Source organism: Danio rerio, chromosome 16 (genome assembly GCF_049306965.1).
Source record: "Danio rerio strain Tuebingen ecotype United States chromosome 16, GRCz12tu, whole genome shotgun sequence".
Taxonomy (NCBI): domain Eukaryota; kingdom Metazoa; phylum Chordata; class Actinopteri; order Cypriniformes; family Danionidae; genus Danio; species Danio rerio.
The window spans coordinates 49765647-49779428 of record NC_133191.1 but is presented as its reverse complement, the minus strand read 5'-3'; the positions used below and the strand labels follow the sequence as shown (position 1 = coordinate 49779428).

Genomic DNA, 13782 nt, shown 5'->3' with positions numbered 1-13782 from the left:
TATGGGTGTTAATTTCAACACTTTGAAAGTGTCTCATGGGGTCCACTCAAAACAGACTTAAATCAACACTTTCAAAAGGGTTGGCACATTGACACCAAAGTAAGGGTTAATTTTAACTCTGGGCAGAGTTAAAAAATGTAACTATATTTAACACCACCTGGTGTAATATATTGTTATTTTATTCAACTTTCTTGAGTGTAAATATGGTAAAAAGGTCAAATAGACTGTAAATTACAAAATAAAAAACATTTTATTTGAAAACATTCACAACTTCAACAATTCATTCAGTTTTTTAAAATACAACAATGTCAAATATGCTTTAAATGTTTTATTAGTACAGACAGTATCAACAAAATATGTATGATCAGTGCTCAAAAGGCTGTTTCAGTCCTTTGGTCCAAACTTGATGTGTTATCAGAGCAATTTGAAAGTTCAATATATCGTCACTCATAGTTTTCTTCTGAACGCATAGTTTTCTTCTGAAATTACATTTTAAACAACTTGGCGTGCAAATCTTTCACTTCTGGTGTTTCCTTGGTCCTCCATATCAAACACAGCAGTTTAAATGAAGGTATAAATGCTGTAAAAATGTGTGAAAACAAACTGGAGCTAGGAAATCTCATCAAGCATGTCCTGTGAATGAAGTGCTTCCCAGCCACAGGATGACCTTTTTATCCATGACGATGTAGTAGCTGCTGATCGCTCGTCTGGTGGTTCCTGATGCACGGATATAGGGTGATGCTCATCTAAGAACTCTTCAAGACTCCAGCATGACTAAGAAAAATGTTTGAAAACAAATTTCAATCAAATTCTATGATATATTTAAAAGAACATTTAAAGTAAATAAAACATTCAAGAAATCTAAACTCACCTTTTGAAAATCTTCATGATGATCCACAACTTGACTCTCCCAGCTGGTTGAGGTGACAGGATATGGAAAAGTAGAAAAAACACATACATCACTGTTGGATCTCCAAAAACAATTAGGTTAACCACTATGACTAGAACTGGAAAAACAGGCAGCTGTCTGTCCAGAATCCAGAATTTAACACAACACTTGGAGCTAAATTTAGAGGAGCTTAAAATCTTTTATATCATTTAGTGATGCTGACTTACCCAAAATATTGGCCACAGTGTAAAAAATATTCATAAACTTACAGTTTTCTGTAAGCGTGTGCGTGCGTGTGTGTGTGTGTGTGTGTGTGTGTGTGTGTGTGTGTGTGTGTGTGTGTGTGTGTGTGCGTGTTTCTTTACCAGATTCAACTTGTTAGGCCCTTTCAGGTCCAGTATTGATGCCACCTTTCCTGGAGTCTAGCAGATGTTTCAGGTCCAAATATAATCTAAAATATTAGGATAAGCAGAAGAGAAAAAGCACAAAGCAAAGAGCAAAACATTATTTAAGTAACAGTTCACCCACAATACAAAACTTATCACCTTCATGTCATTTGTTATTCTCTAATGCTCTAATACCCTCTCAGCTTATTGTAAAACAAATACAGAACTTTATCAAACATACCTTCATTATTATCACCACATATGACCAAGAAGGTGTGCTTGGTCATTTCACCAACTCTGGAAATACACCATCCGTCTCTAATCAGCCACTGTCACAGGGTCTTGTGTTATTGTACAGAGAACTGTGGCTGTTAAAAAACAACAACACATTAGTATCTAACACATATGCATAACCTTCAAATAAAAAAGAGAGATGAACATCACAAAGTATGCCTCACACTTTTTCAGATATCTTTTGATTCACATGTTGATTATTGATAATAAATATTCAAATCAAACCTGTATCATCATTAGGCTGCTCAAATATGAATCAGTTGATTAATTTTACAGACAGGTGGCTGTTTACAACGCACTAATAAAACGGAAATGTTGTGTACAGTACATGCTAAGTTTAGCCTATAGTTTTAAGCACAATATCATACGGGAGAAAAAGCTTGACTAAGATGTTCCTGACTACAGAAATAGCCTAACTTACTAACGTCAGATATCCCGAGTTGGGAAAAGTCATTTTCGGGGGATACAGAGTTGATTTGCGGGAGGTAGCGGGAGAGATGAGTACCGTGAGTTGAGCGCGACGTACCTGAAGAGCGGTGGGGGTGACTTGCGCGCGACGTACCTGAAGAGCTGGGAGGGATGCGGTGGAGAGGGGCGTGCAAAGTGTTTAATGACCGGGCGGGAGACGCGCGATTTCCGGGAGATTATCATTCATTTGCGGGCATCTACTTGGGCATCTGGGAGTCTCTGTGCATTTGCGGGATAACGTTAACGTTAGTCCGGCAACTTCCGGGAGACTTCTGTAACGTTAAATGTCTGATAAAGTGCAAACGCGGTCATTTAAAGACATTAATGTTAACATTCCGACTTTAATGGTTGTCAACACTTAATTTAATTTAAGCGTACGTTATCACACGAGTCTAAGTTATGGACTAACTTAACGGTATATGGACGACCACGAATGAACCAGTTTAAAAGGGCCGCGGTGTTTAAAATAACCAAATTACGTACACGAATAACAAACAATCATTAGTTTCAGTCAGGAAGCCTTTTACAATTAAGCATATGTTCATTTACTCACCAGATATGTTTTAAAACTCTCCTGTGTTGCCGTTAGCATCCGGGCAGAGTAGGCTAACGATAGGCGGCTCCGGGGATTCCCTCGCTAGTTTGCTTGGAATTAAGGGAGAAGTGTCCATTTTATTTTACAGATGGGTAACAACGCACAAAATGGCATTAAGCGTGACAGAAATGTGTTGAACATGTACATTTGATGTTTTTATGCACTATGTATGCGTGAGCATATATAAAAACATTCTTGAAAAGAAGTGAATAGTAATGCAGTTAAGCTAGATACACAAACGACCATGAATGAACCGCAGAAGTTTAAAATTGTCACTCCATTCTAAAGTTATTAACTTAACAACATGTTTACAACTGTATTTCCTTAAAGAAAGTCAGTACAATACCAACATTTAGGTAGTTTGACTCACCAGTTGCTGTTCTAAACCTCAGATGGAAAATGGCGTCTGGAAAATTCTTCAGTGACTGGGGCTGCATGAATTCCCGGATGTTGGAAATAACACCACCAAGTGTAGAAAAGATAACTCCTTGATTTCGCACTGAATAAAATCAATTCTAACTCTTATTATATTAATTTATCAAAATCTAACTCTTTAACGTCAACACTTTACTCTCAAATGCTTCAACACCGAGAATTTAACTCTGATGAATTTGCTGTGTAGAGCGCAGCTTTTGGAGTCGTTTCTGTTCTTTAATTTTTATTTATTAGTATAAGACAAACATAAATAGTGATAGAAGGAGAAGGCCATGGATGTATATTTAACAATAATTTAGACACTCATTGACATTGAGATCTCGATATGTTTTAGACTAACAGTGTGTGACTTGTACTCAGAGCCAAGTTGAAACCCCTGTGTTTGAACATGAATCCTATAAGGCCTTAAAGAGATAATTCACCCAAAACTGAACATTTACTCACCATTTTTTGAAGGTATTCCAAACCCTTATGAGTTTGAATACAAAAGAAAAATACTTTGAAGAATGCTGGGAAATTGTAACCATTGACATCCATAGTAAGAAAAAAAAAATACTATGGAAATCAATGGTTATTGGTATTCTTCAAAATATCTTTTTGATGAGGAGTGAGGGGTGAGTAAATGATAACAATATTTTTATTTTTGGGCGAACTATCCCTTTAAAAATAAGAATAGCAAAAGAAGCTTTGCTAAAAAAAGTAATAGAGTATTATTAAATATTATGATACATTTTTTTCCCAGGGATGTGTTGTGGCTGGAAGGGCATCCGCTGTGTAAAAAACTTGCTGGATAAGTTGGCGGTTCATTCCGCTGTGGCGACCCCCGGATTAATAAAGGGACTAAGCCGACAAGACAATGAATGAATGAATGATGCATTTAAGGAAAAATATTTTTTCCCCAATATTTTTTGGTGCCACTGGCATGTAATGCAACAAAAATTGCTTAGGTCAATAGATTTGATTAATAAATCACCAGTCTATGTATAAAAACAAAATATTGATACCCCCATTGTTTTGAAGACATTTTACCAAACTCTTATTTAATAAGTCTGAAAATGGTCATTTTAACCCTGCTTTTAAAAAAAATGTGGATTAATTAGTAAATATGCACATTAATGACAGTGAACTAATTAATTAGTATTTTGGCTTTCATAGTTATTTGTGAAAGAAAAATAAATCTAATTAGTTTACAAATTAAAGTTATGCGTAATAAAATGAAATGACGCAGGAAAAAAGCATTGCACACATGAAGGGCAGGTGTATAAAGGCAGTGAAAGCCCAGACAGCAGCTAAAATCAACCAACATCTACATTCATGTTACATTCATCCTATCAGGATGAAGAAGATTAAACCAGGGTGGACATTTTAGCAAGACAATCATCCAATTCACAGCCAAGGAAACTCTCAAATGTTTTCAGAGAAAGAAAATCAAGCTGTAGAATGGCCCAGCCAATCGCCTGACTTGAATCCGATATAAAATACAAAATAAAGATCAGATTTGATAGACGAGACCCACGGAACCATTAATATTTTTACACTTGGTTGAAGTCTGTGAAAAACTCACACCTGAGCAAGTCATGTGACTTGATTCTCCATATGAGAGGCATCTTTAAGCTGCCAAAAAGCCTTTATATCAAGTATTAAATATGTTTCAGTAGTTCAGTACCTACTCCTTGTGTCATTTCATTGTTAAAACACATAACCCATTTATCAGATTTTTTTGTTTTGTTTTATTTTATGTTTGTATTGTTTGGGTTGTTACCAAAATCTGGTTCAATTCAATATCAACAGCTCCTTTAGAAATATTATTCCCAGGAAAAAAAAAGCATGATGTGTTCAATATTTATTTTCTCTGCAGTAAGTTTTTGCTCATTCAGTAAAAAATTAAGAAAATTCGAACTTTGAGCTATGGCAGTTTCTGAAATGAGTTTTATTCGACATGTATGACCTTTTATTACAAATAACATTATAACGTTTATGCTGCCTAAATACCTGCAATAGCTAATATTGTTAGATTTTTGTGATATATATTGATTAATGTTATTAAATATGTTGTCCAGAATGTCTATATGCAACTCACAAATCATGTCTTGTGAAATTAGCTGGCCCTTAGTAAATGAGTTTTTTCCCCTCTTTCTCTCTATTTCAGATGCCCCTAAAAACACCTCTGTTTTGGCTCAGCCCTCCACTGTGATCGAAGCGGGCAGCTCGCTGACACTGACCTGCATCAGTCAGGCCAATCCGGCGGTGGAGAACTACACCTGGCACCGGATCAATACGGCTGACGCCTGGGAAACTCGATCGGGCCCCAGCTACACCATTGCTGAGGTCAGTTCTGGAGCCAGCGGACAGTACTACTGCGAGGCCCGCAACCGCATCGGTGCACACAGCTCCCCCATACTCACCGTCAAGGTTCGAGGTCAGTTACACAATTACATCATCAATGTGTTTGTTTGTCTGTAAAATATAAAATAAAACCCTCATCCTAGTTTAGATGATGATTATTATTATTATTATTATTATTATAATTTAAATGGGATTTTGTAAACATTATATCGATTTTTTTTGTTTATTTATAATGTTATGATGTAAATTTGTATTTTAAATAAATGTAGAAATAAATGTTCATTTTGACAAATTTCCTGAAAATAAATCGTTAAAATTTCAGTAGCACTTTATTTTGATGGTCCATTTGAGTATTAGTAGATTGTGTGCTTAATGTCTAATAATACACACAATCAACAGACATTTAACTGATTATAAAAAACTTTGCAAGACAAGTCAACTTACACTAACCCTTAACCCAACCCCAACCTTGTAGTCTACTTATAATCTAATGAGAATTAGTTGGCATGTAGACGCAATGTAACTTAAGTTCAACAAACGAACCCTCAAAATAAAGTGACCAAAATTTCTGCAAAAAAAATGAAACTCCACAACTGTTTTTAATATTGATTAAAAAAAATGTTTCTTAAAGGTGCCTGGGGTATATCTAGGCATAGTAGAATTGTAAAAAATCAGTATATGGAAATGGCCATACCATGAGCCTCAAACACTATTGTTTCCTTGTTTTCATGTAAATTCCATGAGTGTAAACCCCGGTGAACAAAAGGCCAATCAGAACATGAAGCAGACAGTTACGTAACTCAAAGACCACGCCCTCATCATTTGCATGTACTTTAGGTTATTTATCCGGAACTGACAAGCTGTCGCGTCATCAGGAGAACACAGACTCATATAGCTCTGAGATTATTAATATGCACACCTCAGGCTGCGTTTGATAAGCCACAATGTATCCTAGAGAGACAATAATGATAATTTTTCTCCCTTAGTTATTTTTAAGCTTATATATACCTATGTATGTGAGACTTTTATTTTGAAAACGAGAGGCTCAGATTTTTTTCTGTCACTGATCAATGACTGACACATGTTCAAACTCGCATCAGGATGCAAAATACAAGATTTACAGATTATTTATATTCATTATATTATAGTGTTTATTGTGAATTGTCTGTTTCAACAAACACGTGTAGACTGCTGAATCGTGTCAAACCACTCAGCTCACTGTCATATGTTCATGAAGAGGTTGATATTAATTCCTGGGTGTGTTTCCTTTAACATTATAGCTTAAAAATAAAACACAATCTATTAGTCTTATTTGTCAAGTTTAATTATAATTTAGCCTTTATCCACAGCAGATCTTATGGGCAAAATAGGTTAACTTTACTCTGATGGGTTTATATTTGTCCATGTTCAGCATACATCATGGTGTGTTTGTGTGTGTCTGTGAGAGCTGAACCTCAGAGCGGAGCTCATTAATATTCAAGACACGATCCAAATATGATCAATAATGGACCTTCTGATCCTAGGGGTATTTTATGGAGTAACAAATGAGCATTTCCCAGAGATGGGTTGCGGCTGGAAGGGCATCCGCTGCGAAAAAACGTGCTGTATAAGTTGGCGGTTCATCCTGCTGTGGTGACCCCAGATTAATAAAGGGACTAAGCCGACAAGAAAATGAATGAATGAATGAGCATATATACAACTGTTTCTGAAGATTTTTTTGACTTACCCAAGCCACCTACAATGTAGATATTAGTGAACAATTTATCTTATTAAACCAATTCAGTATATGGCATCTTTAAGCAAAAAATGAGGATGATGTGTGATATGGAACCAAAACATTTATTTAATACAAAATGAAAGATGGATTAGCATTATTTAAACCTATTAGTAATGTACCATTAATATAATAAAAGCGCTAAAGAGTATTTTAAATTACAAAAACCTTCTTGCTGAAAACCTATTGGTTTGAGGAATAGCAGTAAGCATTCATTCATTCATTTTCTTGTCGGCTTAGTCGCTTTATTAATCTGGGGTCGCCACAGCAGAATGAACCGCCAACTTATCCAGCAAGTTTTTACTCAGCGGATGCCCTTCCAGCCGCAACCCATCTTTGGGAAACAATCCCACACACATTCACACACACACTCAAACACTACTGATAATTTAGCCTACCCAATTCACCTGTACCACATGTCTTTGGACTGTGGGGGAAACCGGAGCACCCAGAGGAAACCTACGCGAACGCAGGGAGAACATGCAAACTCGTCACAGAAACGCCAACTGAGCCGAGGCTCGAACCAGCGACCCAGTGACCTTTTTGCTATCAGGCGACAGCACTACCTACTGCGCCACTCCCTCGCCAGCAGAAAACATAAACATTTCAAATGACAATTTAAGGAATGGTTAACTATTTGGGAAACACAGATGATCACAATATAGATTCATAAAAGGAATTTGTTTGAAAAAATGTAATCAGGCTCTTTATGACACCTAAAATAAAATACTTTCAAAATAGAGATAAAAGAAAATAGTGAATGCTGGAGAAATATTTGGGGATTGTAATATTATACACACCTATTGGCAAGATGTGAATAAAGAGATGAATGGAATGATGGGATTGAATCTGGAATGTAATTTTAAAACTATGTACCAGGGAATTTACTGTTCAAAAATACCAAATAATTATGCATATCTTCTTAATACACTACTGACAACTAGCAAAAAGGTCATTACAAAGAAATGGCTTGAGGAATTTCCCAGTGATTTGTTGCAGCTGGAAGGGCATCTGCTGTGTAAAATATGTGCCGGATAAGTTAACGGTTGATTCCGCAGTGGCGACCTCAGATTAATAAAGGGACTAAGCCGAAAATAAAATGAATGAATGAATGAATATCTCAAGGAAGATCCTCCATCTGTAGGTGAATGGCATTATACTGTAAAAGAGGTGTATGACATGGAAATACTGACAATTTCCTTGCGAAAACAAGCCTTTAAAATTTCTGCATAGTGGGGTAAATGGTTGAGAAGAAATGCAAGGTTTTAATTTTATTGTGGTGCTTTTATTTATATATATCTGGAACCTGTTGATCTTTGATACGTAACCCTAAACAAAAGTTTATATAGCGACATTTTATCAACCATAAAGACGAATGTAAAACAAGATTCTATTCGCTGACCTTTGACATTTTGAAATAGTTTTTTGTTTGTTTGATTGTTTGTTTGTTTGTTTGTTTTGTTCTAAACTGTTTTGGAAAAAAATGCCATTAAGGCAAAATAATTTTTGCATGATTAAAAATAATAGTAATAATAATAATAATAATAATAAAAATAACAATATAGTTCGAAGCACCACTGTGATCCTTATATCTTTTAATATGCAATCAAATTATTCTTGTTGTAAATATGCCTGACTATATTGTATACACTGAATGTCATTGTAGTGGATGTCTTTGGTGAATCATGATAAAATGTACTTAATCAAATAAAACAGGACCCATTCTGATGGATATGCGGATAAACCAAAGCTGTATTACATGTAGTCATTTAAAAAGTAGTGGATTTATATGTAGTTTTGACATGACTGTTGTGCATTTACTGTATGTCCCAGTTTGAGCTGCTGTGGTTTATATGTGCAGGCCGACTGAAAGTGATCGCGCTGGCATCTGCAGTAGGGGTTTCTATTGGATTGATCTCACTGACTGTGGTCGTCATGATCAGGTGATTGCATGTTTATTGGCTCAAATGGTAAATATCGGATGTTCTCGTTTGATCGAACACAAACTTTCACTTTTTTCGTAGTAAAAACATGCATCGTGTGGACACTGAAAATCTTGAGGAAGAAAAACAGGTCATACATTTGATTCTGTCATCATATTATCTGAATACAACCAAATATGGTCATGTTAATCGAATGTCTTTGTGGCCTCTTTAAAAACAGTGTTCACCAGTGGTTGATTTACCAGTGGATCACACTTCATTTAGTGAATCGACTTCACAGACGTTTCTCCTCAAGGGCACAAAAATGTCTGACATCCCGGTAAGTTTTTTTGCTAAATTTTTTATAAACTATTATCAGTTTCTGTAATACATAAATAGATGGATTAAAACAAAGCCAAGATAATCCAAGATAATTTTTTTATTTTATTTATTTTTTTTTTTTTAAGGAATTAAGTTGAAGAAAAAACAAAAAACAATACCATTGAAACTTAAAGGAACTGTTGACTGGTCACATTATGTCCCTACAATTCACATGAACAAATTCATATACAAATAAGTTTACACAATGTAAAGGAATAAGCCCAAATCATTTTCCCAATATTGCAGGTATTTGTCCATTTGTTGTTTTAATTTAACATAAGCCTCTCCATATTTTGAACTTTAGATAGAATGTTCAACCATTCAGATTTTGTAGAGGTTGGATATTGTATCTAATGGTATCTCGATAGTATCTTTTTCATGTTAAAAAATGGTTTATCCTAACCATCTGCAACAGCGGCGTGCAAAATTTCTAGTTTCTATTTCTGCTACAACTCTGCAATACACAACAGCATAAACTACTATGAAAATTTTTACCTCAGGTAGAGATGATGTGCTTTATTCAGTGTTAAATGCTGATGTGAGTTTGAATTAGAGCTGAAGATTTTTGCCTGAACCCGATGGGACCCAACGGGACCCGACGTGTTCGGGCTTAATTTCTATAATTTTAGACGGGGTCGGGCCGGGCTTGTACAGTAAATAAACAGTCATGTGATGCATTTGGATTAGCGCGAGAAAGTAAGCAAATAATTTGTTACAACATTAAAATCCTTCCCTGCAAAGGTGAAACAAATGATGATGGACAAGTCAAAAGGAGCAAATTTTGACTGCGGTCAGGCCAGCCACCAGTTCAAAAAGAACGGTCATTCTAGCCACCAAGGTATTCCGGCAATGTGCAAGCTGACGGGGAAGATGACGAGGTCACTCGCTACATTGAAACCGCTGTCATGGAAAATGAAATGGATGAATGGTGAAGGATGAACAAACAATCCTACCCAAAACATGCTAAATTAGCCAGTACAGTACTATACATCTCGGCCAGTAGCAGCAGCAGAGAGAGTGTTCAGTGCTGCTCAGTGAGTGCAGAAATGACTAAAACCATTCACAGTGGATTTGTGGATGTTCCTCCACAAAAACACGTAGCCTAGTCTTGGTGAGTGAAGGATTTTCTAATAAATTATAACTAAATACTAATTAACCATAAATGTAGACAGAGTATATAAACTAATGTTGGCATTATTCTTTTATTATTCAGCTTCACCGTCGCAATAATGCCAGACTATGAAGAGAAGTGAGAAGAAACAAATCCCGCAGAGCCTTTATCCGAATTTTGTTATTCTCCAAATACCCGTTATAATTTATAATTTTAATTTAATTAGTTAAGAAAGACTTATTTTTATTGATGTGTTGGAAAATTTAAAGGCTAAGTGTATGTACCTAGGCCTATTTAGAGTGCTGAGATGTTATGATGTTACAGAGGACTTATTTTATTTCTTTGTTCTAACTTCCAAGTGGCCTATAGCTTATGTTTGTTATGAATAAATTATGTTAAAACACATAAATGACTTTAAAAGAGCTGTGTGCATGTGCACATTTGAAAAATGTCGGCTATAAACGGGTTCAGGCTTTTAAAATGCTGTCAATCAAAATGTACTCTTCGGGCTCGGCCAGATTCTGTCTGGCTCAGGCCCTGTCAGGCCTAACTTTTATGGCCCGATTACAGCTCTAGTTTACATATCATTAAACGTGACATTTATTACCATACTACTGAAAGTAACAAAAAAGGTTCACCTTTGATGTTTAAAATAAAATAAATAGCAAATGGTCTGAAAATTATAGTCAGAATGGTAACTCCATGGTGTATTGATTAGATTATAACCCTACCATTTCATTGAGAGTGCAGTGGCTGATATTTAAATAAATGGCTGGTATTTAAATGTTTATGTTATGTTGTGTAGTGGTTAGTCCAGGCAGACAAATTGATTTTCACTGGAATCTTGTTGTGTGTAGTGAGGACACAGACTTTCTGAACAGGGCAAATAATCCCATAAAAGCACCAGTAGCAGTAAAAAGATGGTCAAATAAAGAACACAAACACAACAGCATTTCATAATGTAGTGTAGAACCCAACACAAATTTGGTCACAAACAAGCAAAGCCAATGGCAATAAGGTTATTCTAATGTACAATAAACACAGAAAGAAAAGGTGTAAGAGCATGCTTTTGTTGTTAATACATTCATTTATTTTCCTTCGATTTAATCCCTTATTTATCAGGGGTCACCACAGTAGAATGAACCGCCAACTATTCCAGGATTTGTTTTACACAGCGGGTGCCCTTTCAGCCACAACCCAGTACTAGGAAACACCCACATTAATTCTAATAATTCTGACTTCAACTGTAAGTCTCTGATGCAAAAGCTTAGAGGCTCATACACTGCAACGGGGCATCCTGGCTACAAGATCCCAAATGACGTCACTGCACCTTTCCCTTAAATACTAACTCAGAACAAACAGCTATAAACTCAAGACAACAAAAGCGTCAAAAAGAAGACCCTTGTAGCAGGAAGTCTGAGGTGTCAACTATTTGCTCTGGGTCGGGGGGAGCAAATTCATCTGGCAAAGACTTGATCAAAGCTGAAAACCAACTGAACATATAAAAGTGAAATTGTTAAATATTACAGTGAAATTAAGCCCATTTTACCAATCACACAGAGACATTTTAAATGAAACCAAACATGAAGCCACAAGATACACCATTTTTTAAAAAAACCTCTCAAACATTTTTTTTTAAATGCTCTGATGGCACAAGCTTAACTGGCGCTCTAGGCAATCGACGGTCATGCCGCCCTCATGGTGTTTGTGCCGTCCTCTTACGGACGAAATTGGAAGCGGTGAGGGGGGGGTCATGTTGCGGACTAAAGTGAAGGGGGGGTGGAAGTGTCACAGACTAACTAAGGGGTGGGGGGGTTACGGTCGAAAGGGAGGGGAGGGGAGAGGGGTCGCAGAAAAAAATGAAGATCGAGCGTGGTCTCCATGTCACCCCTAGGAAGATGCTGCCATGGGCAATCACCCATATTGCCTATTGTCACTGGGTCAGTCGGTCAGTCAGTCGACAGGGGTCTCTGGTAGATTTTTCGCGAGAACAACAGGCATGAATGGCACTTGCAAGCGAAATTTGAGATCTCAAAAAGCATATACAGCGACCTTTGGTGGATTTGCGAAAACAAAAACTGCAAAAAACGTAGCTCCTGGGACATATTTGGCGCACTTCAGAAATGTATACAGGGGTACGTTTTACAGCAAGAGCCTGGGTTGTACGATTTGGTCTGCACAATCAGCCGATTAGCAATTTGCAATTTGAAAATTTAGTCATAGTCTGTCATTAGTCGGATAGCACAAACTCACGTGACTTGCATTTATTTTGGGTCTGTTTCAGGAGGAGCCAGAGGAGGTGTATGAAAGTAGCCATCCATCCATCGTGCCCTTGAAAGATGCAGCTCCGAGCTCTGAGGAACAGGGAAAAATCAACTACATTACGGTGCATTATTCTCGCATGCCCAGGTTAAACACAACTACACAGTCATGTGTGCTGGTCCACAGCAGTTCTCAGTCATATTAAATCCAAGAGATGTTGTGTGTGTCATGTTTGTTCACAGTCGGGACCAAGTGGAGGTCACAAACATACCGCTAGATGGAGGGAAGAAGCTCAAAGATGGCGCTAATGTAGTTTATTCTGTTCTTGCCATGCAGTCAAGAGAGGGAATGGAGGAGTCTGGAATCTGAAGGTCGATTAGTGAAACCAATCAAAATTGTGAAAATACTGTACACAGGGATTTTTGTTTACTACTAGAGCATGGATGTAAGAGACTTGAGAACCACACAAATAAAAGAAATTTGGTGGCCTGTTTGATTGTGTTTGGTCAAAAGATTAGTCAGTAAGATTTTTTTGTTTGTTTTTGGAGTCTTTTAAGGCTGTAAAAAACACAATTCTGAGATGTTATTCCAATTTAAAACAAAAGTCTTGACATTAATCCCAGTTGTAAGAGCAACAAATAATAACTTGACTTGTAATTGATCATTTGAAAAAGTGCCAGAAGGTAGATTTTTCTGATGAATCATCTGTTCAACTGCATCTCAATCTTCACAAATACTGCAAAAAACCCTATTGGAACCCACATGAACCCGAGATTCTTACAGAAATCAGTCAAGTTTGGTGAAGGAAAAATCATGGTGTGGGGTTACATTCAGTATGGGGGCTTGCAAGAAATCTTTAAAGAGGATGGCAACATCAACAGCCTGAGGTATCAAGACATGCCCATTACATTACAAACCA

General features: G+C 36.7%; 1 protein-coding gene and 1 long non-coding RNA gene across 2 annotated transcripts in view; one reads left to right on the top strand and one right to left on the bottom strand.

The window, feature by feature from the left end:
* si:dkey-33i11.1 overlaps positions 1 to 13356 on the top strand; it is a 30813-nt gene extending 17457 nt beyond the window's left edge. The window contains exons 7-12 of the mRNA XM_009292639.5: positions 5217 to 5486; positions 9049 to 9130; positions 9212 to 9260; positions 9351 to 9449; positions 12886 to 13010; positions 13106 to 13356. Of these exons, the coding sequence (XP_009290914.1) occupies positions 5217 to 5486; positions 9049 to 9130; positions 9212 to 9260; positions 9351 to 9449; positions 12886 to 13010; positions 13106 to 13232 (752 nt within the window). The 3' untranslated portion in view covers positions 13233 to 13356. The remainder of the gene's footprint in view (positions 1 to 5216; positions 5487 to 9048; positions 9131 to 9211; positions 9261 to 9350; positions 9450 to 12885; positions 13011 to 13105) is intronic.
* On the bottom strand, positions 161 to 1971 carry LOC137487977 (uncharacterized). Its single transcript, XR_011006835.2, has 4 exons — positions 1517 to 1971; positions 1255 to 1340; positions 872 to 914; positions 161 to 774 (listed from the first exon to the last, which is right to left on the bottom strand). It is a non-coding gene; the product is annotated as an uncharacterized lncRNA (long non-coding RNA).
* Positions 13357 to 13782: the final 426 nt, after the last annotated feature.